At 42.0% G+C, this 27,333-nt stretch overlaps 3 protein-coding genes and 1 long non-coding RNA gene across 31 annotated transcripts in view; 3 read left to right on the forward strand and 1 right to left on the reverse strand.

Moving 5' to 3' along the window:
* FGFR1 (fibroblast growth factor receptor 1) overlaps positions 1–2,445 on the forward strand; it is a 46,204-nt gene extending 43,759 nt beyond the window's left edge. For all 17 annotated transcript variants that reach the window (XM_074329640.1, XM_074329638.1, XM_074329641.1 and 14 more), the window contains 5 exons: positions 59–181; positions 419–489; positions 824–961; positions 1,155–1,260; positions 1,379–2,445. In XM_074329640.1, the coding sequence (XP_074185741.1) occupies positions 59–181; positions 419–489; positions 824–961; positions 1,155–1,260; positions 1,379–1,555 (615 nt within the window). In that variant the 3' untranslated portion in view covers positions 1,556–2,445. The remainder of the gene's footprint in view (positions 1–58; positions 182–418; positions 490–823; positions 962–1,154; positions 1,261–1,378) is intronic.
* A 484-nt stretch (positions 2,446–2,929) lies between these two features.
* Positions 2,930–11,316, forward strand: LOC141571037 (uncharacterized). Its single transcript, XR_012495514.1, has 2 exons — positions 2,930–3,715; positions 10,096–11,316. It is a non-coding gene; the product is annotated as an uncharacterized LOC141571037 (long non-coding RNA).
* On the reverse strand, positions 6,171–27,239 carry LETM2 (leucine zipper and EF-hand containing transmembrane protein 2). 10 transcript variants are annotated; one of them, XM_074329652.1, is made up of 11 exons: positions 27,045–27,239; positions 22,116–22,196; positions 20,497–20,873; positions 19,238–19,381; positions 14,782–14,919; positions 14,159–14,359; positions 12,871–12,990; positions 9,891–10,004; positions 7,934–8,026; positions 7,535–7,633; positions 6,171–6,795 (listed from the first exon to the last, which is right to left on the reverse strand). In XM_074329652.1, the coding sequence occupies exons 3-11, from the start codon at positions 20,854–20,856 to the stop codon at positions 6,733–6,735; spliced, it is 1,332 nt and encodes a 443-aa protein (XP_074185753.1). In that variant the 5' UTR covers positions 20,857–20,873; positions 22,116–22,196; positions 27,045–27,239; the 3' UTR covers positions 6,171–6,732. The 10 variants fall into 10 exon arrangements, with proteins under 10 accessions (XP_074185753.1, XP_019603663.2, XP_019603664.2 ...); XM_019748104.2 differs by having other exon boundaries at positions 20,497–20,944; XM_019748105.2 differs by lacking the exon at positions 27,045–27,239 and adding an exon at positions 23,637–23,761 and having other exon boundaries at positions 20,497–20,944.
* The window catches only part of NSD3 (nuclear receptor binding SET domain protein 3), a 106,778-nt gene continuing 102,788 nt past the window's right edge, over positions 23,344–27,333 (forward strand). Inside the window, exon 1 of one of the 3 annotated variants that reach the window (XM_074329633.1) lies at positions 23,344–23,363. The gene's annotated coding sequence lies outside the window, so the exon portion shown is untranslated. Of the gene's footprint in view, positions 23,364–24,217; positions 24,300–26,525; positions 26,644–27,333 lie in introns of those variants that run through there. The other 2 variants (XM_074329632.1, XM_074329631.1) reach the window with 2 other exon arrangements.

Genomic DNA, 27,333 nt, shown 5'->3' on the forward strand with positions numbered 1-27,333 from the left:
GAGCCTATACCCGCCCTCACCTGCATTCCATCTCTCCCTCCCCTGGCTTCCTCCACAGTGCATACACCGAGACCTGGCCGCCAGGAATGTTCTGGTGACAGAGGACAACGTGATGAAGATCGCAGACTTTGGCCTAGCTCGGGACATTCACCACATCGACTACTATAAGAAGACAACCAATGTAAGTGCTGACATGGCCACTCGGTGCATGTCGTCTGTCCACAGCTCTGCTGCGCTAGGCTCTCTCCCATTTAGATTTCTCTGCTGTAACCCCATGCAGGTTGCGTTGCCTGAAAATCAGTGTGGTGGGATGAGCTGAACATGCCCATTCCTTCCTAAGTCCAATCCCACATGCACCCTCCTTATTCCCTGATCACCCTGCCCTGGGCCACCCCCAACCTCCCCATGCTGCTTGCAGGGGCGACTGCCTGTGAAGTGGATGGCACCTGAGGCATTGTTTGACCGGATCTACACCCACCAGAGTGATGTGTGAGTTTGAAATAGGCCATTGCCAGGGATACTTGGGTTAGAAAATGTCCAGTACAATAGGGTCCTGTCCTCCCCTCTGGATTGATGAGGGTCTCCTTCCATCTCAGAAAACAGAAAAAAACATTGTATATCTATTCACTTTGTTCTTGGGGACTGAAAAACCAATCTATTCTCTGCAATGTCTCCTAGTATTCCCCTTGGAATTCAGGATTTGTGTTGGGGGTAGGGTGGGTTCAGGATGAGTATCTGACACGCTGGTGAAAGAGAGAGGGAAAGGACTCTAGGTACCTAGCTTTGTGCCCGTAACACCCAGAGGCTCTGTGCTTATCCACAGGTGGTCTTTTGGGGTGCTCTTGTGGGAAATCTTCACTCTGGGCGGCTCCCCATATCCTGGCGTGCCTGTGGAGGAGCTTTTCAAGCTGCTGAAGGAGGGTCATCGTATGGACAAGCCCAGTAACTGCACCAATGAGCTGTAAGCATGAGAAGATGCCTGAGGTCCTGAGCTAGGCCCTGGGAGCATAATGGGTTTGATGGGAAGAGGAAGGAAGAGGTGTTAACTAGATACAGCAGCCCTTCCTTCCTGCTCATTCCCACAGTCACTCCCCCGTGAGCTTCTTAATCTCTGCTTCCGCCCTTCCTCCCCTGGCCTTACAATCCGGCCACAGGTACATGATGATGCGGGATTGTTGGCACGCTGTCCCCTCTCAGAGACCGACCTTCAAGCAGCTGGTAGAAGACCTGGACCGCATTGTGGCCTTGACCTCCAACCAGGTGAGGCTGCCCCGTCTTAGACCTCCAGTCATCACCAGTTAGGTACATCTCTGTGAATTAATACTGCCACAGGGAGGCGAGTGCTGGCTCCATTGTTGCTTTCTCTCTCCTATCACAGGAGTATCTGGACCTGTCAATGCCCCTGGACCAATACTCTCCCAGCTTTCCCGACACCCGAAGCTCTACCTGCTCCTCAGGGGAGGATTCCGTCTTCTCACATGAGCCGTTGCCTGAGGAGCCCTGTCTGCCCCGACACCCAGCCCAGCTTGCCAATGGCGGACTCAAACGACGCTGACTAGCACCCCAGCACTGCCCCTCCCCGGACTCCATCCTCAGCTGTAACCCTCAGCCACCACGCTGCGCTGGACTCACTGCCTTCCCCTTTGCCCCTTTCCTGCTGGCAGGAGCCAGCCGCCTACCTGAGGCCTTCATCCCACTGAGCTCACCTCTCTCCTTCCTCCTCCTCTCAACCTGCTTGTGAGAGAGAGGAACAGAGAGGCAGGTACTTGCTGATGGCCACTCTGTTCCCTCCCAAATGTTGGACCAACACCCCTCCCTGCCACCTGGCATTGTCTTGGAGGCCTAGGAGTGGGAGGTGAGCAGACATGCAAGCGAGCTGACGGAGCTTCCTTGTGTTGGTTTGTCTGCTTCACCGTAACCCGCAAGCCCGTGTTCTGGTGGCAGGTGCCTCGTCCTCAGGGCTACAGTATAGTGAGGGGAGGTCAGTGCTTCGGGCCTCAGTTGACGGTGACCTCTGCTCCAGATAGATGGTGCCAGTGGCTTACTAATTCCGATACTAATTTGCTTTGCTGACCAAATACCTGGTACCAGAGGACAGGGAGGCAGAGGCTGGGAGCAGTGTCGTGGCCCTGGGGCCCAGCCCCGAACTGGGGACTTTGTATATAGCTATGAAGAAAACACAAAGTGTATAAATCTGAGTATATATTTACATGTCTTTTTAAAAGGGTCGTTACCAGAGATTTACCCATTGGGTAAGATGCTCCTGGTGGCTGGGAGGCATCAGTTGCTATATATTAAAAACAAAGAAAAAAGAAAAAAAGGAAAATGTTTTTAAAAAGGTCATATATTTTTTGCTACTTTTGCTGTTTTATTTTTTTAAATTATGTTCTAAACCTATTTTCAGTTTAGGTCCCTCAAATAAAAATTGCTGCTGCTTCATTTTTATATGGGCTGTGTGACAAGGGAGAGAATGTCAGCCGGAAAGGAACAAGACGAATGGGCCCTAGGGCTGTCTGTCCAGAGGGCACTGCGCGTTCCCAGCAGTTTCATCCTAACCTCTTCCTCATAGGTCCTGCGCCGAGACCACGGGACAAACCTCTTACCTCTCCGATGCTTTTGGAAAGGCAGGAGAAGACGTCGTCTGCGTAATGGGCAGGAACCTCGTATCAGTGCACCAGAGCCCCTGGGCCAAGAGCCAAGGCTCTGCAGCCCTCAACCACTGATTGTTTCCTCAGGGGAAACTGGTGGGGTCGGGTAGGTCAGAGGGTCAGAGAGGGAGCTGGGACCTTGCCTCGGAATAGCCAAGGGGAGCTAAAGAGGTGGAGGAAAGCTAAGGATTATTCAACAAGGGCCTGCAGAAACTCAAACCCAGATATGTGTCTACCCCCTCTGTGTGGGTGTGGTTTTGCCTGTGCTTCTATGTGAGGGAAAACTTGTCACCTACGACTAGTTTTACATTCAGGTCCCTTACTTCATGTTTCCCAGCCGGCTCATGTTCACCATCTCCCCACCACCACCACCAGGCTTCCTGTATCCATGTGACCAGGCTGCATGTGTTGGGATTATCACAGATCTTGGCATCCTATAGTTATTGTACAAACTCCACCCCATCCCTCAGGAAAAGGAAAAAATTTTCTGAATGTTTGTTTTTTGGCTGCTTGGAAATTTACTTCCTCTGCCACCTGCTGGTTATCCCTGCGCTCACCAGGTGTGTCCTGGCTCCTTAGAACTTAGTGCTCAGCTTCTATAAGGAAAGCTTGCTTTTTTTGCTGGATTACTGCTGAACACAAAAAAGAGTTCAATCCACTTTCATTTCTGTAGGGAAAATGGGATTGCTGCTTTTAAGTTTCCTTTCTGAGCTAGCTATTTTTTGGCAGCTGCAATGTTGGCCACTATTGTAAATTAGTTCTCTTATCCTTGTGTCTGTAAATATACAAATGTTAACATATTACAGTTTCTGTTTATTAACGGAGGTATTATTTGGTAAACAGAGCCAGGAAATGAATTTTAGCTCTTGAAACCAGGTCCTTTGTACGTCATCGTGGAGTATGCCTCCAAGGGCAACCTCCGGGAGTACTTGCAGGCCCGGAGGCCTCCTGGGCTGGAATACTGTTACAACCCCAGCCACAAGCCCGAAGAGCAGCTGTCCTCCAAGGACCTGGTATCCTGCGCCTGTCAGGTGGCCCGAGGCATGGAGTATCTCGCCTCTAAGAAGGTGCGGCACCTGACAGCTCTCCCGGGTGAAGTTGGGGTGGGACCTTATTGTGGTGTCTTTCCTTATAAAATAGTAATGATAATTTCCGCCTTGGCCCTTGAATCTATAAAGGGCTTTCTATGCCTTCAGGAGAGGTGCTGGAGAAATATAAGGCACCATTACAACAGTGATGTCTTTGGTGTTACCACTCAAATCACCCATGAATGTCCCCAGAGACTAAGCTGGCTGTCTAATAAAAGATAGTGAAATTGACCTGAGAGAAAATGAAATGACCATTTCACTTAGATGACCATATTGGGTCTCCTGAGGAAAGAAATCCAGTTTATCTAATGAAGATGACGTGCTGTCACGGCACTGAATCTCTGGTTTCCTGAGGGTAAAAGATGAGGGCCTGGGATCACCACAGCATTAATCAATACTGCCTTCCTGCCTTTTCTCATCATGATAGGCTAGGGGTCATCAGCCCCTTGGTACCGTTAATGTAATGTATTGATCTCAGGTAAGTAAGATTGAACCTCAGATGAAACAAGAAATCTATCTCAATGACAGTGAAGTCACTGTGTTTATCAGCGGCCACTGGGAGGAGCCAGCAGGCCAAAATCTCAGTCAACATGAGGTAATGTGCCAGTCGGCTTGGAAGTTCCATTAGCAGGTGTGTACTGTGGTGACTGGCAGCTTTAGCCTGCTTTTGGCATCACAGCATGTATTCAGTATCACCAAAGTGACTCACATTGTAATGAAGCACAGAATTAGACACAGCAGAAGTGCAGGGCCATGAATATCAAGTGCCACCAACACCTCTCTATTGTAGCAGAATTCTCAATGTCTAAGATACAGGCCAAGTCTGACATCACCAGTGAGGTTGCGTTTTAGGAAATGCCTACAATTCTACTCTGAGATTATCAGCAGCTGGCACAGCTGAGGCACATCCATCTGCAGGGATGAGTAGAGAGCAGGGAAAAGAGAAAGCTTCATAGCAACCGGGCAGAGTCTTCCATTCCTTCAGATGAGAGCCAGCGAGAGGGAAGGTCAGCAAGAAGCCAAGTGTTCAGGAAGACTCAACCTTGGGCGAGTTCTCGCTAGGTTGGCTGGCACGCAACACGGTTTAGAACTCCTTGTACTGTACTGCCTTCAAGATATTCCTGCTGGTGCATAGAAGTTATACACTTAATGAACCCAACAACTGGAGGTTTAATTGTCTCGTTACTCCAGTAGGGAGTAGGATAGGTGAGCCATGTACACCCTTCCCCAACTCTGTTGAGCATTGATCTTGTCGGTAGCTTGAAGTCAGCCATGTGGGGGTATTTACATCACTGGAATCTGCAAATGCTACAAATCAGCCCCCCTCCCACACCAGAGTTAGTTGTTAATCATTTACCAGAACACCACTAGCTCAGTTTCAACATGGAGCTGGATGTAACAATCATGGAACCCAAAAGCCAAGCACTGTAAGTGATGAGAAGAAAGAAACAATCTTGACTGCTCCGTAAGAATGGGAAGAGAGATGGGTATCAAGTGTCTCTGATGCCTGTTTACGAAGCAAAAACAGGTGAAAGCCAAGTGGGGTCAAAAGTGACCAGGGGCCCCGTGACCTAACCATTCCTACCCGGCTCGCAGGGAAAGCCAGAACTATAGCCCAGCAGTACCTGTGAATCATTTGGCTTAAACAGGATTGAACAAGTTAAGTAGCTAATCCCTTTCCCACAGTCAACACCTGAAATGTGAACTAATTAAACACCTATCATTTTAAAAGTGGGGAAGTTTATTGTGAATCACCTTGCTCAGCCAATGGCGAGACCCATGAAATGCTGCATAGGAGGGATTCATCATTCTCAAGGAACTGGAGTTCATTAGCAGGACGTGGTGGGGCTTGTCCTCTGTTGGAGAGGAGGGTTAGGAAGCTCGTAAAAACACATGTCCTTGCTATGAAATGCTGATGACAGTCCTCATTTAGGTGATCCCAGACAAGGAGATTTGAGTTTTACTTGGTTTAATTGATTCCTATTAAAGTGCTTTCAATTTCATAGAAAGTAATCTAATTTCGTCACCCACAGGTGGAGATACCTATTCCCTGCTAAGCACTCCCCAAGGGAAGAAAGCTGGTCAGCTGCATGGCAATTTATTATGTTGTTTTTTCAGTATGGACGATACTGAAAACACCGAACATAAATATCTGACTGTAATATTTGTTACTGGGTAGCACAGGGATTATATCAGGCTTGAATAATCCCTATGACTAACATATAGTCTTGTTTGTGAAAGACAAACATCCCAGAAAAACACACCCAGCCCAAACAAATGGTTAAGTCTTAAACCCTTAATTATGTTTCCTAGCAAAATGGTGGCTAATGAAAGCCATATGTGCTAGAATTGTGGCCGCCTTCCAGGTTCCTGCAGGCCCAGAGGGGGATGTCTCAAAACAGCCAAGCAGCAGTCAAACCTTTTTGATTGCCAGTCTGTTTAACTCCCCATTTTATTTTCCAAGAAGCTTTTTCTTTATAGCCAGAATGATCTTACTGGGGGAATACACTCATTCCATCTCATAAGGTACTTGGTTTTCAGGGTACTATTCCTCCTGATGGATCGATCACTCTTAAAAAGTTGATCAGGTTTTTGGAGTTTCCAAGTTCTTACTCAGGTTACCAAGCCATAGGATGCAGAGGTTTCTAAGGCGCTAAGCTGATTCCATTATGGAAAAAGTTTCCTCCCTTAAAGGACGTGGGCACAAATATGAAGGTGTTAAAAACAGTATGGGGGGGGAATTTTACACAAAGTTTAGTGGGATGACATAATGGTATAGAGGAAATGGGCTTTGCAGTTATATTTTTCTAAATGGTCTGAACTTGGTCTCACTGCTGACGTCATCTGGAATGGTTACAAGGCCTCAAAGGACTGCCCCAAGGACTAAATGGTTGATCCTCTACTCAAACCAGACACAGAGTTAACCGGGAGGCCCTGTATGGATGCCATTGCTGAAGGCGGGAAGCTGGAGAGTGAGCATCCTCTTCCAGTAGTCCTTACGCTCCTTTCGAACTAGCCTTGTTGTTCTGGGTTGTCTCTTGTGACTTGGCCTGGAGTGTCTAGATACAAAACATAAGGACTTTAGGTACCAGTCACAATTAGATGTGTAAGTTCTTTAGGAGTCACTTTTTGGCTTCCTTAATCAAAATAATGACAGACCACAAAGTCAAATCAGAATTTGTAATTTACCTTGGTAATAAAAATAAAGACATGCAAACCAGGCCAGGCCCCTGGATGTCTACCCCGCCTATTTGTCCACTGGTGCTCTTTGGTCCTCAGGAGCCAGCTGAGCTGCTTACTCCACAATTCAACTCTCCCATTACCCCCACACTGTTTACTGGTGCCACGCCTTTTGCTCTTGCCCCAAATTCCTTTACCCAAATGGGAAAAATGGATAGATAAGTAATTTCTTATTTACACACATTTCTCTTAAGATTTAAATTGCTTTCCTGCTAGTATTTCCTGACATATGAATCCTGTGTGAAATACACAACATATGGGAACTATTTCCATCTGGCACAAAAGAAAATAAGAATGCCTATATTATAATTAGCTTCTAGACTTAACATATTTAGATCTGATTCACGACTGCATTGGTTGATTTTTATTTTATTTTTTTGCTTTTGGATAATTGAGTTTTAAAAATGTAGTGGTTATAAGATGACTAAAGTTCAGCCTACAACTTCCTGTTTGGATGACAAGAAGAACTATGCAGTGTTTTACAATAGTTACAATAGTTAACAATAGTTACAAAACAACTAGAGGGAAATGGATTTTCTTTTTCTAGATAATACTTACAGCTTCTTTGGCAGAAGTGATGGCTCCTTTAGGTAATGAAATAGGTGTTGGTGGTATGGGTGATGATGTAACTGATGGCAGTTGCATACATTTTTCATCCTTAAACATCAGAACTGAGAATTGGGTACTGATTTAAAACAATGTGCATTGACTACCATGACTACCAGGAAACTGTAACAACTACTTCATATTCTGGCACAGATTCAAAAGGCAAAATATAGGACATAATTATATACAGCCAAATGCTGAACTTTCTTAGAAACAGATCAAACTGCACAAAAAATGTGCTTTATTAAAGAACACCACTGAAGTTCAGTTTAATTAAGGGGGTTAAAAATAGAGAAATTAACTTGTTATTTTCATTTTAATGTAATTAATCATGAAAAGTAATGGTCTAACCTTAGTACCCTTCAGTTGAGGTGCTAAATCCACCATGTTCTCTTTAGATTCAGGGGAAGTTGGTGATTCCATAGGAACATCTGTCTTTGGAGCCTAGGGAAGGAGAAAATATTTTATATAAGCATAAGCTTTCTGCTCTTCCTGAATCTCAGAAGCACTTCTACAGTAGTCAATGCCTTCTAGCACAATTTGCTTTCCACTAAATCCCTAACTTCCTCCAAGTATACCCTTTATGAGTAACATGACATATGTCCCTGAAATAGCAATTTAATATTATTTATCTTTGAGTTTTGAGCACCCAATATACCAAAGTTGCACTTTAATTAGATTCTAGCATTTAAAATCCTCAGTCATTAACAAGCTACTGGGTTGCCAATTCTGGTCCTATTCTTGGTCTCAAAAACCAAAAGGTGCCATTTCTCAATTATTAGTTTCTAATAGCATTGATGTAACTTGGTCAAAATTGACATCTTGATCATTTTTGGTGTCTAATAATAAAGTTGCCTGATTTATTAAAATGGTAGGTGCTGCTTAATAGAAGCTGCAACATGAGGAAAATGGAAGGAAGGGGTGGTATTTCGGAATAGCCACCCTGTCTTAATAATTATATTAATTAGATTTGAAAACAAATATATTACTGCTCTTTGGAAATAAGTAATTTCTTTATATTCTTTGGAGGGAAAAAGATTACATAGCTCCAAAATTACAGGTATTCAATTTGATGTCTAAATTTTTACAGAATCTAGCATGCTACTTGTTCTCATTTTTTATATATGGAAAATAGAAGTTTAAAACCATGGATTTAAAAAAAAACAACCAATAAAATACCTAGGAGCTTGTCGTTTTGTCCTTAATTCTTAGGTCTTTCTCAACCATTCCAGAAAGCAACATCTGGATAACGAGTTTATGCCCATCTACAATAATTCTGAGAACCCAAATTTAGCTCTGAGACATTGTGCTATTCCAAGATTTCCTTGTTCCTGACAGCAGTCTAAAATGACAAATAACTTTGGTCTGTCTTAAAGACCAAAGATAGAGTAAGAACCCAGTAGCCTACCTTTTAGAATATGGTCTGTGCTCCAAAGTTGTTCCTAGTCTCCCTAGAATCCTTCCTAGACAAAGCTCAAAGCCAGATTACTTTCTGGAACTATGAAAAGGGAAAGCAAGATAGTGTCTCATGAAGCGCATTTTTATGCTGGGCTTCATATAATTTCCCTTGGCTTGTCCAAGGAGTCAACAACATAACCAAAATTAAAAATGGTTGGTCCTCACTCCAGAGTACTAAATCTAATCTACTAAACCACATGTGTAGCATCTTATGTAATGGTCTTTCCTTTCTCATCCACGCAGTTTCTGAGGTAGACATGAAACTACATAGTAGAAAAGTAAGAGGCCCTTTCTGATGGATCCAGAGCAAGATGCTCCAGTGGTTAGGCCAATCCTGGGTTCTTCAGTAAAATACCAGGAGAAAAAATGCTGCTGAGTTAAAGGTACCAAAAAAATGATTAAGAAAATGAGTTAACGAGTTAAAGGAAAACAAAAAGTTTACATTCTAGATTGGCCATTCACTGCTTAAAAATGAATAGGTATCTGGACAAATGAAATAGACATGACGGAATGGAACCAGTCAGTCTCAGAAGAGAAAGAGTGGAGGGAAAAAAATCAAGTCTACTAATGAAGACTAAATAGTGAAGAAGAAAGAATAAACTGGACTCCTGTTAGTAAAACTAAATCAAGCTGGGATTAAAGGACGTAACAGCCCTCATAGCTAGAGGTAGTTTCAGTGATTTGCTTTGATTTTTTTCAGGAATTTAAAAAAGATTTTTAAAGCCATTTGGGCCAAATTCCAACACATATACCAAAAGAAATGCCAAATCTGACTACAGTAGGAAATAAGACATTTGTGGAGAGGCCCTAGTTATGGAAATCCAGATTCTCCATGCTCCCAGTTACTTACCTGCCCACTTAATGGGATCTCGATTGGCTTTGGCTTCATATCTATCAGGTAGAAGGTTCGTGACAGGAGCAAAAGAGAAGGAGGGACATTCTCCTTCAGGTGGAGGTCCTGCCACTGGAGAATGAGACAGAAATAAAACACGATAGAATCACAGAATGTTATAACTGGATGTGACCCGCAATCATTTGCTTCCCTGGTTTTACAGCTTCCACAGGTGCATGCTGATAACTACTGGCATAAAGAGGATAAAGACACTCGCCCCACAGTGTCGGCACCAGTGGTTGTACCCTGCAAGCCCCCTCACTCCGGTGGGATCCCTCTCAGAGTCGGAGAATGTTCAATTAAACTCTCAAACTGATTGTGGATCAAAGAAGCTAAGTATCTTCTCTTAAACACAAAGTAGATAATGTTAGAGCATAAATCAGCCTCATTCATAACCAAAGAAATAAACATTAAAGTACGAATGAGATGTAAGTTTTCAAGTACCAAATTGGCCAAGCTTTAAAAAAAGATTTTTTTTAGATCAATAATACATGCAGAAGAGACAAAATTCAAAAGGTAAAATGTAATCAATAAAAATAAGCCTGTTCTACCCCTCTTCGCTAGCTACCTTATTTTCCTCCTTAGGAGCAATCACTGGTACCAGTCCTTTATATGAGCTTCCAGAGAAATCCCATGCATATACAAATATACATATTTATGTTTTTTATCTTTACACAAAAAGTGACATATACACACTCTTTTGTCTTTGCTTTTTTTCACTGAAATATGAGGTGTGATAAAAAAAATAGGGTGAATGCTGCTGCCAAGTGCCATCCAATGGAAAGGCAGGAATCTTTAATATGGGAAGTGGCACGTTGAACCTTAGTAACAGTGTGTGACAAGTTTCAACTTACTTGGTGCAGTCAGTCAGGTGTGAGCTACGGTTGAGAAAAAGTGGGGTTTTTTTGTTGTTGTTGTTTGGTTTTTTTAATTGGGGAATATTGGGGAACAGTGTGTTTTTTCAGGGCCCATCAACTCCAAGCTGTTGTCCTTCAGTCTAGTTGTGGAGGGCGCAGCTCAGCTCCAAGTCCAGCTGCCCTTTTCAATCTTAGTTGCAGGGGGCGCAGCCCACCATCCCATGCGGGAATTGAACCGGCAAACTTGTTATTAAGAGCTCGCACTCTAACCAACTGAGCCATCTGGCTGCCCAGAGAAGGTGTGTTTTAAAGTATGCCATAAGTCATCCATGGCCACACTTCATGTCACCTTGTATGTCATCTTGCAGATTGAGTTATATCAGTAGATATAGAGCTGCCTCCTTTTTAAACATCTGTAAAGGATTCCACTGTATGAAAATGCGATGATTTATTTGATTATACTCCTATTAATGAACGTTATGCTGTTTGTAATCTTTTGCTATTATAAACAATGCTTCAATGGATAATCTTGTATATATGTCATTTTGCACATGTGCAAGAACATAGACTAAATCCCTAGAAGTGAAATTGCTAGGTCAAAGTAAATGCATTTAAATTTTTTTAAAGATACCTCTATGGAGGTTTTTACCAGTAATATACAAGAGCCCTCTCCCTCCAGCCTCGCCAACATGGTGTGTTATCAAATCTGATCTTTGCCAACATAATAGGTAAATGTGGTATCTCATAGTTTTAATTTATGTTAAGATGTTTCACGTTTACCATTTTTAGATTTTCCCCTTCCATGACATATCTGCCCGTATCCTAACAGAATTTTCTGAATACATACCACTGCATATCGTATGGTTGGATTAGTATCTTCACACCCTTGTAGTGGGGATTGTAAAGTGGGACACCCTTTCAAGAAAGCAATTTGACAGTATGAACCCACATAATACTCTACATTCAAAAAAATAAATTATTTGAATGCCTCTCTACAATGTTAATCTTCCAACTAGAGCAGGTGCAACAAATAAGAGAAAATAGCTACCTCCATGGTTTCAAAGTCACAACAATGGCTCCTAACCCCAAATAATTCATGTATACTTTATGGCACTTTTTACTGTTATAGGAATGAGAATTTTAATAGGAGTTACTCCTTTAAGGTTTTAAAACATTAACACTCATAGTTAGAATATGTTGCCTGAGGAAACAATATTAAACATTTGTTACCAAAGCTAACACTTTACACTGGTTTGGGACACTAATTGGGAAAGCAATCGGGTGAGCCACCAGGCAAGATTAGAGCTCCAGATGGATCCACACAGATAATAGGCCTTGTATTACAGATTTTGCCCAGGCCCTTACAATACCTGGAGTAGGCAAAATTCTACGGTGTCCTTGAGATTCCCTTATGTACCCATGCCTTCTCCCAATTATTCAATCAAATGCTAAGCTAGGTGTGCTGATTTTGCAGATGTAATTAGGGTCCCAAGTCAGCTGACCTTAGGGTTGGAGGATTACCCAGATGGGTCTCACGTAATCACGAGACCTTTAAATCTGGAGCTAGAGATCAAAAACAAGGGAAGTCTGAGATTTGCAGCACAGAGGAGGTGGTCTGGCATGTGAGAAGTTCTCCACTGCTAGCTTTGCAGATGCAGGTGGCCTCCAGGACAGAGAGCAGCCCAGGGCTGACAGCCAGGGAGGAAACAAGGACCACAGTCCTGCAGCTGCAAGGAACTAAATTCAGCCAACAAACTGAACGAGCTTGGAAGTAATCTTTCCTCACAGCCTCCAGAAAGAAACATAGTCTGCAGTTCTGACCTACAGAACCCTGAGCTAATTAATGGGTGTTGTTTTAAGCCAATAAGTTTGTGATCACTTGTTATGCATCAATAGAAAACTAATACAGTACCCAGTCTCAGTCAAAAATAAAACGAGTTCTTCCAGCATCCCACTGCTCAATTTAAATAAGGCAAACTAGGTACGATGTTTCACTTGCCAAGAAGAAATCACAAAATGAGGTCTGCAAATTGTAGGGGCAAGGGTTCAAGTGAAAAGGGCCCAGGAAAGCTGCTACTTGCCTCTCTGAGCTGTTGTCTCAGTTGTTCCTCAGTGAGACCCAGTGATCTCATCCCTCGGGCCCTACAAGCAGCTTGTAGCTCTGATACACTCAAAGCATTCACCCCTTCTTTGGCAATTACCTGAAAGAAATATAAGGAATGGTAGTGGATCTTCTGGTTCTGATTTTACCTAATTCCTAAATTCCAACAAATCGGGGGAGACAGAGGATCTGATGCTTTCACATTTTATCCCCTGCACTGACTACTGCAAAGGCCCAGAGCCTAAAACAACAAGGTGACTTAGGAAGGTGCAGCAGCTGAGATAGAGGGAATCCTGCCAACAGGTATTAATAATATTAGAGCTATTTACATAACCTCTCTCCAACATTCTGTCACCAAAGTAATTATTTCCCCTCTTGATTTGCAGTTCACCTGCTTGTGACATCTCTACTCTTCCCTTTCATGGCAGTGTCAGGATTCATTTAAAAAACATTTCACTTGAAAAGCTTTCAATGCACCATTTGTTGCATGTCCCAGTAGTATTCTTTCCCCACTATCCCCCTACCACCAACCTCAGAATGGCCCTAACTCTCTGGTTCACAAAACTCCATCAATAAATAAAAATTTCTGCTTAGTGTGACCCAAAACAGTGGTACTTCTGGAACCAGCATTGTTTGTTCCAAAGTTCTAAATGGGTCCGATGGGACTATGCTTCCCAGTTCTGGGAATCCTGCTCCCTCAGGCAGAATGCTTGCGAGCAGCTGATTCAGATTCAAGAAAGATTCTTTCCTTTCTTTAAAGAAGTCCAATTAGCAGTTATAGGCCAAACGGAGCCTTTCTTCCATGTCTAGGCTCTGCTTTCCCTCCCTGCATTATGCGTTGCCACCCCTTCTTACCAGGCAAACTCACCCAGCAGCATATTTACTTTGGCAGCAGCTCCATGGGAGGGGAGCAGAGGTGTGGGGGTACAGCACTGTCCTTGCCAGTAGCAGGCTCAGGAATCTACTGAGCTGCTGTTCCTTCCCAGGGGGTCCTAACTGCTTTAGATTAGTCCCAGCTAAATCATCCAAATTACTAACTGCTTATGATGGCCTTCTCAAGAAAATGGGTCAGCGTACGACAAACAACTCCTAAAATGAGTAAGCAAGGTTCAGGTTGTCATGGTAACAGTTGTTTAAACGACTCATTTTGCCAGAACGGGTCCATGAGCAGACCTACTAACAGAAGATACTGCACTTCATCTCTGAGCCACCCAAGGCATATCTCCCAATGTCTCGCTAATTCTCTACAGCTATAGTTAAGCTCTTACTTCATCATCTGCTTTTATAGACTTCAGTCTCATCAGGAGCTGAAAGCGGAGCAAATTGTTGGTTCCAAAGGACTGCAATTCCAGCAGTTTGCAAAGGGCAACCAGCTGAGGTCGATCTAAGTGCTCCAGGGTGAGCTGATCCTCAAATAGTTTGGAAAAACGAACTATCTCCTTTGTGCTGGGCTTGTGGCCTGTCTGAACCTAGGCAGTGGGACAAAAAGGCTAATTAAAATGTGTTTCCTACTTCATTTAGCCTTCCCAGTCAGTAGACTATTTGAAAGACACATCAAAGCATTTATGGATTCTATCTTATGTTTGGAAATGGGCCCTGTAGTACAAAGAAGAGGAAAGAAATCTGTTTGAAGTCAGACTGAAGCAATCAGAAGTAGTTCAAAAGTTTAATTTTACTGTTTTTTCCAAGAAATTATCAATGTCTTTAGCACAATGGTTGCTTTAAGATAGATATTTCTGCAAACTACTATCAATGCTTGCAATATTGTATGTATATAACTTAGATTTTCAAATTCAGAGATTGTGAACAATTTGGAAGACCCATGGTGACATGCATTTTTCATGTAACTCCCAGCCCAGAAGTTGTTTGGTATTATATGAAAGACTGACACCTGTTTGACATAGGCTGAGAACTGGGTAGAGGCATCTCCCAGGTTGGCCCTGTTCCTCCTTGCCATTTCTGTGATCGTTTCTTGAAGAAATTTTGCTAGTTCCAACTTTGCAGCCATTTTCATTTTCTGTTTTTCTTCCTTAATAATAGAAGAGGAAAAAGTTAATCAATCCTTCATGATTACAACTTGGTAGACAAAGATGAGAGAAAAATCACTGTCACTTTGTTATTGTTCATCCCTATTTCATATGTTAATATTACTTTCATACTTAGTTGAATGGGTTTTGTGAGAACCAGAGCAAATAAAAAGTGCCTCTATTCGCAACTTGTCTCCTTAATCTTACCTTTTCTCACTAATACAATGACCATAAATATTTGATAGAACCAAAATGTCCCCTGAATGGGAGGCTGTATCATTAATTAGAATGAGATACTAATTTCTTAACCTGATGCAAACCTTCTAGGCTGCTAGTTAAGCCCTGGATTTTGCTTGGGTCACAAATAAGGATAACTAGGAAATTAACTCTATGCAAAGTAGCTACAGTTTAAGTAATGTAAAACAACACAACTTATTACAATACAATGAGTTAAGGGCTACAACATATGAACAAAGTACTACACAGAAGACAATTAAGTGTATACTCTTAAGACACTATGTTGCCCATAATTTCTAAATCCTTGTTCATCATCAGAAATGCAGTACGGAACCATTTTCAAAATAACTACAGTCAGGACTCGGGGATGGAGTGAAACAGTAATAGATATAGATATCTATAGTGATATAGATACATATTTTTTAAGCTGCCCAAAAGACTCTAATGATCACCCAATGATAGCAATCATTAGTTTTTAGAGAGATTTTAAAAGACTCAACCAGGGGCTTGGTAGGTGGCTCAGGGGGTTGTAGCGCCCACAGGGAAGGCTGCTGGTTCGATTTCCACATAGGGGCAGTGAGCTGCGCCCTCTACAGCTAAGATTGTGAACAACAGTTCTCCCTGGAGCTGTGCTGCGGTGAGCAGCTTGGAGGTTGGCATGAGCTGCGGGCTGCTGTGGGCTGCCCGTGGGCTACTGTGTGCATAATACAGGGAGCTGTGTCCTGCACAACTAGACTGAGAAATAACGGCTTCAACTGGAGGGGGTGGGTGAGGCGGAAGAAAGGGGTGGGGGAGACTCAGCCAAAAAAAAAATCGCACAATGGAAATGCCGCGATTAGAACCCATTTAATCATCCATTTCATTCATCTATATCCATATCCATCCATTTACAGAGCATCTACCACGAGCTAGGAGCTGGAGATAAAGTGAGCAAAAACAGATATGAATTCCTGCCCTCATGGAACTTCTAGGCTAACGGGAGAAACAAACATTAGTGACTAATGATAATCCACTGATCCCACAAATTAACGTAAGAGTATAATGGAGGTGCAATGAAAGAGAAATGCATAGTACTGCGATCTGATGTAGACAGAAAGCTAGCACTGTCGTTGGCTTGCTCTCTCTCTTTTCATGGAACAAAGAAACAAGAAAGTATTTTCCAGGCCCATGGCCACGATGTGTGTGTACATATGTATGTTCAGGGAATGAGTAGTGTCGAGGAAAGAGGAATATTTAGATAAAACACCTCCTCTATTCCCCCATCTTCCTGCATTCACTAACACTTTCCTTGGAATGCCATTGTATTAATTCTAGATACTGATTACTGTTAATGTAAGGAAATTAAACCACTGCCAGGCAGTTAAATATTGCAGTTTGATTCTACCCCTTAAGTGTATCTCAAATCTGTATTCAAGTTTTTATTTCTAATGCCATGTTCTTAATTTAGGCTTCGTCATTTCTCTCATGCTAATGCAACAGCATTCGGCTGATTTCCCTCCCTTGTCTCTATCCTCTTCAATCCTTCCTGCCAGCAAAATTATTTTTCTAAAACACAGATCTAATCATGCTACCCACCCTCTGCTGAAATTTACCTTCCATTATTTACCACTGTCAAAGGTAAAGTCTAAATTCTTAGGGTGGTAGATGCTTTCCAACTTGACCCAACACATCAACATAAGATGAGAAGATCTTATCTTCTGCCATTGATGCCCTCGTATCCCAAATATAAAGAACCAATCAGTGGTCCCTGGTTATATCATACTGTTTTATACCATTAAGCCATTCTAAGTGTAATTCTTTCCATCCAGAACACCTTTCAAATACTGTGTCAAAATTCTACCACTCTTTAAATCTCAGTTTCATAGTTACATCTTCTGTGAAACATTTCCCAATCTGATTTAAAAGTTACCCTCTTTGTCCTCTTGTAATATTGTGTTCATATCTTCACACCACTGTCTAGTAGAGCATGGTATGAAGATATAAACAGAATAAAGGCGCTACCTTGGTTTTCTAGCCTGTCACCTCCACAGTAACTATCAAATGAGCACCCCTCTTCGCAGGAACTACTCATAAGCATTAAACAGTCCATCTGGCTGAATAAATCATGCCTAGTGTTCAACTAGGCACTGCAGTAACAGTTGATTTATGTTTGCTTTATTTTTCATCACTTAAAAACGAGTTGAAGTTCAATGGAGAAGAGAGAGGTTTTTTTCAACAAATGGTGATGGAAAAACTGGATATCCACATGCAAAAATAAAAAATTCTTGACACTCATGTTAAACCTTTCTTAAAAGTTAATTCAAAATGGATCATGCTTAAATGTAAAACTCAAAACTCTAAAACACCTAGGAGAAAATCTAGGTGACTTTGAGTTTGACAATGAGTTTTTAGATATAACATCAAAAGCATGATCCAAGAAAGAAAAAAATCAGTAAGTTGTACTTCATTAAAATTAAAAACACTTGCTCTATGAAAGACACAGTTAAGAGAACGAAAAGACAAGCCACAGTCTGGGAGAAAACACAGAGGGTGCCAAAAAAAATGTATACACGTTTTAAGATAACACCTTTAAAAATATGTATACATTTTTTGGCACCCCCAGTATTTGTAAAACACATATCTGATAAAGGATTTGTATCCAAAAATATACAAATAACTCTTAAATCTCAACAGTAAGAAAATGAACCCCATTAAAAAGTGAGCAAAATAAAGCCTCACAATAATAATCAGTAATTAAAATGCACATTGATGCTTGATGACAAAAGGTAAGATATACAAGGTGTTACTGAATGAAAAAGAACTTGAAAAGCAATTGAGAGTTAAGTTACATTATTTGCAAAAACATACATAAAGAGAACACTGGCAGGAGAGATATCAAAATGTTAACTGTGATTGTTGATGTGTGATGGGATTGTGAGTAAATTTTGTTTTCCATTTTGCTTATATGCGTACTCAAATTTATTTTACAATGAATTGTATTGCTTTAAAATGAATAAAATTGTTTTTAAATTTTAAAAAAAGTGAGCAAAAGATTTGAACACACCTCCACAAAGAATATAGACAGATGACACATAAGCATATGAAAAGGTGCTCAGCGTCCTGTGTCATAACAGAATAAAGAGAGCACTGCATACCTCCTAAAATGGCTCATATTCATAGCACTAACACCACCAAATGCTGATGAAGATGTGGAGCAACAGGCACCCTCATTCATTGCTGGTGGGGATGCAAAATGGTACAGCCACTTTGGAAGACAGTTTACCAATTTCTTACAGAACTAAACATAGTCTTACCATACAAACCCGCAATTGCTCTCTTAGGTATTTACCCAAATGACTTGAAAGGTTATGTCCACACAAAAACCTGCACGTGGATATTTTTAGCAGCTTTATCCATAATTGTCTTCAAATAGGCAAATGGATAAACTGTGGTGCAGCCATACAATGCAATATTATGCAGTGACAGAAAGAAATGAACCAGGAAAAGACACGAAGGAAACTTAAACGCATATTGCTAAGTAAAAGAAGTCAGTCTGAAAAGACTACATACTGTATGATTCCAACTATATGACATTCTGGAAAAGGCAAAACTATAGAGACAGTAAAAAGATCAACAGTTGCCACAGGTTGAGGGAAGAGGGAGGAGGGACAAACAGGTGAAGCTCAGTGAATTTTTAGGGCAGTAGCACACTGTGATGATAGATACATGACATTACACATTTGTCAAGACCCATAAAACTATATAACACAAAGAGTGAACCCTAATGTAAAGTATGAGCTTTACTTAATAATAACATATAGATATTGGTTTTTCAGTTGTAACAAATGAACCACACTAATGCAAGAGGTTAGTAATAGGGGTAATGGGGGGAAGGGATATCTGGAGATTCTCTGTACTTCCTGCTCAATTTTTCTGTAAACGTAAAAAATGCTCTAAAAAAATACGTCGACTAATTTTTATTTTTTTTTAAGTTTTAAAAATCTGGGAGCATTTGAGATCTTGTTCCCTGGCATATTTTGTCAGTTTTTGCTCAAATAAACTCTCATAAACATTCTGAAAAAAAAGTTAAGAAATCCTACATACCTTTTTGGATTCACTTTCAAAAGTTGATGGCAACATCTCTGGGAGGAGTTTCACAAACACTGGTAATAAGAATTCCATGAAGGGTACAATTATGAATACCGCAAATGGAACCAGGCGGAAGAAGTCAGCACAAGTCCTCAATAGCTAAAGAATTAAATGCATATGCAATATTCATTATTTTAGGACACACCCCAAACAAAAAAACTAAAAACCCTACTTTGGTTCTTAAAGTATTAAAAACACAAGTAAGGGGCCGGCCTGGTGGCTCAGGCTGTTAGAGCTCCATGCTCCTAACTCTGAAGGCTGCCAGTTCAATTCCCACATGGGCCAGTGGGCTCTCAACCATAAGGTTGCCGGTTCAACTCCTCGAGTCCCGCAAGGGATGGTGGGCAGCGCCCCCTGCAACTAATATTGAACACAGCACCTTGAGCTGAGCTGCCTCCTGGATGGCTCAGTTGGTTGGAGCACGTCCTCTCAACCACAAGGTTGCCGGTTCAACTCCTCGAGTCCTGCAAGGGATAGTGGGCTGCGCCCCCTGCAACTAGGAACCTGGAGCTGAGCTGCGCCCTCCACAACTAAGACTGAAAGGACAACAACTTGAAGCTGAACGGCAACCTCCACAACTAAGATTGAAAGGACAACAACTTGACTTGGAAAAAAGGCCTGAAAGTACACACTGTCCCCCAATAAAGTTCTGTTTCCCTTCCCCAATAAAATCTTAAAAAAAAACACCACAAGACATTCTCTGCACCTGTTTATAAAATGGAAAGGGGGGGTTTCCTCTTTTTTCCATATTTCTGAAGTAATATTTATGGGATATCCTCAAGGAAATCTACGGCTTTCAAAACATATTACTGGTATCTCTTACCTTTCATGTAACTTAGGGGTCCGTACTTTAACAACTTAGCATCTGTTAAAGTTGGTTTTTAAAATGTATATACTTAATATATTAACAATAGTCTGTACTTCATGTGTACAGATCAAACCTGCAGCCTCCTAACTCCTTGGAGAAATTAGAAAACACTATTATAACCATTCTATAGGCAAATATATACAAATTTTAAGAATTTTGCCTAAAGTGGTACAGCAAGTCAGTTGCAGACAAGTATGAAACTCAGTAAGAAATCCTGGTTCATTATATCAGCTAGTATTCCTACTTTGGGATTTTTAAAATGAATTTTAAGTTGAGTTTAAAATTTCATTTCTAAATAGTTCATTTTAACTTTACATTTCCTTTCTCAAACGTGATTCTTGCCTACCCTTCGTCTCTCTCGTCTGGTCAGCACCTGTCCATGCAACAGCCTCCAAACCATTCTGGCAGCAACTTTGGTGTCAATCCAAAGCAAATAGAATCCATTGTAATAATATTTAAGTTCATCCATAATTTTTTGTGTATAAGATTGCTTTTCTTCCTTAGTCTTCGTGCCCGTTTCTTTTGTGGGCTGAGGGCTTGTCACCTGTGGCTTTTTGGGGGTTTGCTCCAGCGGAGGTTTACCAGGGACCTCTTGTAGCCAGCAAGCTGATGTGTGCAGCTTTTGTATTATCCTAGTTCGTAAGTGAAGTACTTTATTGCCTGACTGACTAGGAAAGCAGTACTTCTTGCTTCCACAGTTCTTCATATATGTTAAGTAGGAATCTGGCAAGTGAAGAAATGCAAGTGATGGGGAATAAGAAGAGCAGGTAGGATGGACAAAATGGCTAGGGAATCTGGAATAAAGAGCAACATCCTCTGAGTTGAGCACAAATTATTACAAACTTAAAAGTTAAAGAAATAGATACTATATCTGGTTAAAATAAAACAATCAGGTGGTATTCATTAGTGAATGAAAGATAACTTTTTACCCCAGTTGAACAGTATGCTTTATGGTTGAATAATATACTCTAGGAGAAATAGTAATAAATTAATTGCTAAGAAGCATTATATTAGAAGTTATAAACTTCTAATATGAGAAGTTAGAAACTCTGCAACTATTCATTTAAAAAAATCTAACAGCAAACATTTTCCTGCCAGGGATTATGTTTGAAAGTTCTGTCTCTATTATCATAAAACAGGTAGAAGACTTGTGTTTTCAGCTACTCAACAGGAATATTGTTTGAAGAAACTTCATGGTCTCTTGGGGGTTAACCAATCACATAATACTGCCTTGTCCATGCTGTGCCCATGGACTCCCTCAAATGAGAGGCACTTACAGCCAAAACGCACCTTTATCTAAGATTCTCAAAGAACATTAGGAATAAGAACTAGAATTGGGAACCCCAGCCAGGGATCTCTACATTCTAGTTTTGCAACAGCTCACAATCTTCAGTTAACTAGCACATCAGATTGTTTGAAAATAAAAATAAGATCACGTAGGCAAAGAAATTCCTGGCAAAGAGCTTTTGGCAAAGAGATGGCCTTGTCCAGTCTTTGTTTTTCAAGCACGACAAGATAAAACACTTTTTGAATGGCCAAAAGGGAAAATGTACAATGTATCTGGCACATAGTAAGTTCTCAGTGAATATTCTTTGGAATAAATGATAATAGACTTTGCAGGTACAGGCCCTAGGACTGACGTGTTTGCCAGCCATTTTACTCCTTGCTATATCTAAGAGCCTCTTGTCACATTCATCAATTACAGAGGTGTCACTCTAACACCATTCTATCTTCTGTCTTACCTGTACTACACATCTACAAAATTACTCAGCCTGAGTTCTAAAGCATACAGAAAATTTGGGATGTTTAAATACATTAAAATGTCAGCTTCCTAAAAACCAACAGAGTTAAAACCAACAAAGCTTTAATTGTGTACTAAGCCTATCCATTTACATATATCTTTTCCATCTAGAAGCATAAGGTTCATACAAATATTGGGAAGAGGGAAGAAATTCCAAGGCTTACCTCGTTCGGGCAATAGCTAAAAATGTAGTATAATTGTAGAAGGCCATATTTATATTTGTCTCAACTAGCCAACATAGGGACCTAGGCAGAAGGAAGAAGTAAACAATTCAGTATTTTAAAAACACATCATTATAAAGATATCAGGATTTAAGTGTTTTTAACAATTGCAAGGGTAAAATATTTGCATATTCTATTCAAGGTGTGAAATCTCTGTCAAGTTCATTTCCAACAATCATGAATAGATTGGATTCATGGATTTGAGAATGGTACTTTGGGATCCCAACAGATAGAAATGACCTATAAATATGATGATGTTCATGATGGTGATATGGTCTTCAAAGACATTTTGATTTCTGGTCAATAGTACCTAGTAATCTACTTGAGTGGTTGCCAAAGTACTCAAGAAGCTGAGCCAGACACACCTATTAGTAACCTAAAAATATAGGTAGAAAATAAATATCCTCGATTTGTTTTCAATTAGCTTTTTTTCCATACTTAGCCAAGTTGCCCTAAACTTTAAAGATTGAAATTACTCACTAATCTCATTACATAGCAGTGAGGATACACGCGGTACCTATTGTCAAGTCGAGGTAAACCGCTTTTGTGCTAGTCATTCTCCAAAACGTCCAAACTCAGCTTTATAACTTCAAGTAATTTACCAAAACCTTTCTCCATCCGGTGGCGCTTTTCAGCCAAGGACAGGAACGAGCTTAGTATCTTAAAGTGTCAACTCTGCTTTCCTGCAGCTGGGAGGGAAGTACCAGGGTCTCTCCTGAACGGAAACCTCAACCACAGAGCTGACATTCTGATCAAGAGTTCAAATAATACTTTGGAACATCTGAACCTAAACTAAGGGCGGGTGGTCTCATGTTGGAGGGAGACCTGACCCCTTCCCGCGGTCAAGCCGTTCTCTTGCCCGCCTGACACTCTAGCCAGGCCCGCGGTCAACCGTTCCCAGGCGGGCGGGGCCGGCGACGTGCTCCGCCTGCGCTTACGCACCGCCCACGCCCACACGTGCGGGGGCTGCAGGCTCCCCGGATACCTTCACTTCCGGCACTTGACGGCACCCGGGGAAAACGCGCCCTCGGCTTCCTCTGCCTGTGGCTTTTGTACGCGCTGTGTTTATGGACTGTGTTTACCGTGGTCGGGCCTGGGGGTGGGGCGTGGGGCTGTTTCTTTGTATTTCGGTGCGGGGGTGGTGTAGGCACTGGGACGACGCACCTTGTTGGTGATCCGAGTTTATGGAAGGTAGGCCAGAAGCAGGGCGCGGGGTACGGAAGAAAAAGGAGGAAGCAAAGCACGGAAGGAGGGTGAATGGAGGCTGAGCTCCAAAGTTGTTGGGCGGGCGAGGGAACGAGGTCAAGGGCTGAGGAGAGCGCTGTGGGCAACTGGAAGATGTTGGGAAAACTGAGCGCTGATGGGAGGAGCAAGATGCTGAGGAAGCGCGCTCCGCTCCGCAGGAAAACAGGCAGGCACGGTCCCTCCAGGCACAGCCTGAGGATTTGACCCGCCCACCCCTACCTTCTGTGGCCGGCTCCCCGGAACGGCTGCCTTAGTCCTCCGGTTCCTTCCCGATCTCCCCCATCCCCAAGCTAGAAGGGCCCGAGGCCTAGTCTCTATGGCTCCACTTCTTTCCTCACTGGTGACGTCACTCTGAGTGACGACACCACCCACCAATGGGCTGTCAAATGCTGGGGAACGAGGGCAGCCTTCGCGCTGGCGGCCCTGGGGGCAGCAAGGTCCTGGTTCCCACCAGCGAAATGATTTATTTCCCTACTGGGTTTAGTTTAAGGAGAGTCTGTGCTGGAGAGCCCAAGACTGACCTTTTTCTGCTTGTTCAACACTGTATGTAGGTTATGGACTAACCCTCTCCGAAAACCCTTCATTGAAAGCTACATTAAAGAAGCTCTTACCCTACCGATAGCGTAATATGCCAGATAGTAGCTATGGTAACCCTCTAGGAGTCACGAATTACATCACTTTCATGTATTTCCCTCCTCCGCCCCTTCCAACTGCGCAACTGCGTGGGGGGAGCAGTGGGAGAGAGAGTGGCAGAAAGGGCGGGAATGAAAAGGAAAACATTCCTCTCCCTTCTTCAGGGCCCAAGACTGGAATGCTGTGAAATCTTCATATGGCAATCTGAATTCTACTAAAGAAATGGCTTTATAAATGTTCTCTTAACAGGTATTGTTTATGACCAGTACTTTCTGTAGAAATCTCAACATTTAAAATGTATTATTGTAGCTGTGCGGTGACATAGGCGGTGACACAGGTCTGGGGGACACTTCGATTCCTAGGATGGGGAACTGAGCCATTTTGGGGAAGTGAAAGATCTAGAAATGTTCTCGCTCCCCAGTCATCTCTATCCGTCCATTTTATCTGGCTGGCTCTAGAAGGAAGACAAAATTTTTAGTAGCTCTACTTGAACACCAGATACCAAGGGAATAGCTTTCTCACGGAGAACACTTCTTTTAACATGTGTGCTGCCCGCGGACTTGACCCATCTGGGCCGCACATTTGTAAGAATGAAAGATGGCGGGTATTAAAATTCAAGTTTTTTTTTAATGAAGGCTGCTTTTAATTCGCAAAGTATTTTTCAGCTAATAACTAAATGAATCAACTGTTGTTTAATTTTCAATTTTGCCACTAGAGGGCCCTTTGTGCATGTCTGATGCCCAACTTTGCACAAAAAGGTTTCACTTCACAGTCTACGTTTACTAGAATTAACAAAATCTACAAAGGTTTTGGTCTTTTTACCTTTCCTTCCCTGGAAATTCCTGATGGTCAATTTTGAGCTCTAAAAGGATAGGTAGTATAATTTTTACATTACTATCATAAATTAATCACTGCACTACCATGTACCTGTACTTTTCTGGAAAAGATCATAAAGGATGCAAAAATACTCCTTTCAATTCCCTGGGAGACATTTTATACCGAGAAATATTCTTATTCATGCATTGTATTCACTTACAACCAGGCACAGTTGAAACCATTAAGTATTCATAAACCAGATGAACAATTCCAAGACCAGTATTTGAAAGATGAGCTAGATTTTTCTACCACGGCCATGTCAGCAATCCTATCCTGAAGAGAGAAGGGTTAAGAATCTTTCTTATTGAAATCCGTTTGTTCAAAGCAGTGTCTGCCTTCTGTTATTAGGACGGTGATTTTTTGACTTTCAGGATAAACGATTTATCACGTAAGGAGGTTTTAGATATAATCTACAAAAAGAAACAAAACAAATTTCTTCATAACTCTGGCCCTGAGAATTGTGTTAGATTGCTGTCTTAATGACTTGTTTGCTCATTTTCTGTGAAGAAGAGAAAGCATGTTCTGAACCTCAGAAGATATTAGATGCTAAAAAGGTAAATTATTGTTTTTAATGGCCACTTCTCTAAATATGGCTCCAGATCAAATATTATTAACAATGTATTTTGTAATGTTTTGCAGGAAGAGACAATGCATCTACTTCACATTAGTTTTAAACTCTTGTCAGCATAGTTTTAGAAGCAAATTAAAATAAAATCTCAGGGGACAATTTACCAGATTCTCCTCAAGAGGAAAATCCAGGTGTCAGGTGAAGGCAATAGTTTATCCACAAAACAAGGTAAACATGGGAAGGTTGGAAAAGAAGGATGGAGGTAGAAAGGATCACAGGAGGGAAAAAAGACTAATTTAACCTCTCTTCCCAGGAGATAGAATCAAACTTAAATAAGCTCAAGACCTGCCCTTTGGAGGTCTGTGTTCCAAGAAGACGTATAAAACAAACAAAAACGCGCTTATATTAATTCCTTTACCTTTTGCTATTTCACAAAGCATAGGTACTACACAAACAGATTTAGAAATGTTTAATGAATAGTACTGGGAATGCTAATTCTGAATTATCATCCTTAATATTAACAGGGTTGTGTTTTTAAAAACTAATCATTACAATAATTGATCTGTAAGAATCTTTTATTTGTCTTTAAAGATAAAGATACCAGAAATTTCTTGTAACAGTACCAAATAGATCCAGCACTATAAACGTCCATGGAGAGTATAATGCCTAGTAGTGATACGGCTTTTTATTCCCAGAACAGAGAGCAGAGTTTTGGTTTCCTCATTTGATTGCTGCTTGTTTGTACATTCTCTGTACTGCAACGTTTTAGTTATTAACAATACCCAGGAAATACCACCAAATCTGCACCCTCCTGCAAGACCAATTTACTGTGTCACATCTCCAAGACCTTCTATTGTTTAACATAAATTTCCTTGGATGTGGAGGGTTAGAGGGTTACAGAGAATTTTGACTCCCTTTTCTTCCGCTCGTTCTTGCGTGAACTGTCTAGGACAAATGACCTCACATCCCTCGGAGGGAAAATCTGGCAGCGAGCAGTAGAGGGCCCAGGCACGTGACGGGCACCGAGCCCTCTGGGTCCCTCGGGGTGCAGGGTACAGTCAGCTCTGACGTCCTCGTGGTTACCCACAAGCCTCCGGGCCCGCAGATCGAGCAGGAAGAAGGCATGCGGGGCCGGTGCCCATTAGGGAGGTCAGTGCTTCCTCACAGTGAACGAGATGCCTCCAAGGCCTTCTAATGTTTGCAATGGGGAGCGTGTGTGTTTGGGGGGGGGCATCATGCTGAAACATATATGTCTGAAAGGGAGACTGCCCCCATGGCTCAAGTCTCAAATTCCTGCCATGGTGTCCAGACGCAGACCCATGTGGAATAGGCAGCTCTTCTCTGACAGCTGGCGGACAGAAGACAGACAAGGAGGCACATAAACTGTTATACTCTTTCCCGGTCGTCTTAACCAAACATTCGTTTGTAGGTTATTTGTAACACTTAGGTATTGTATAGCAATGTCACTGAGGAGTCCCATGTGGTGTTTAATATGTGCTGTTATTTAATAAGTAACACACACGAGCACAATTTTACCTCACAGGCCCTACCTTTAACTTGTTTTCTCTGTTTGCTGGTTTTGTTTCATTTTTTTGCTCTCATCATTCCCTCCTGTCCTTCTGCCTTTATCGCCTGCAGTCTCATTTCTTGTCTAGACTCCTCCGGGCTGCTCACTTTTCTGGTTCTCTTTCCGGCCCCTCCTCCTCGCCCAGCCGACGAGCCTCTTCCTCCTTTTGCCCCTCGTGCCCCAAATCCGGACTGCATTTCCCGGCAGGCGCCGCGGCCAGTAGCCAATAAGGGACTGAAGATTTGGCGGCGGCTGCGCTCAGCGAGTCGGGG

This window comes from Rhinolophus sinicus, linkage group LG04 (assembly GCF_036562045.2).
Source record: "Rhinolophus sinicus isolate RSC01 linkage group LG04, ASM3656204v1, whole genome shotgun sequence".
In the NCBI taxonomy this organism is placed as follows: domain Eukaryota; kingdom Metazoa; phylum Chordata; class Mammalia; order Chiroptera; family Rhinolophidae; genus Rhinolophus; species Rhinolophus sinicus.

Excerpts from the sequence above, each read along its gene's own strand:
- LETM2 (XM_019748104.2), bottom strand. The coding sequence starts at position 22,162 with ATGGCCTTCTACAATTATACTACATTTTTAGCTATTGCCCGAACGAG. Across the intron at positions 14,920-19,237 it reads TTGAAAGTGAATCCAAAAAG|GAAGAAAAACAGAAAATGAA; the intron begins GTATGTAGGATT and ends TCTATTATTAAG. Across the intron at positions 14,360-14,781 it reads TCTCAGCCTATGTCAAACAG|GTTCAGACAGGCCACAAGCC; the intron begins GTGTCAGTCTTT and ends CCCACTGCCTAG.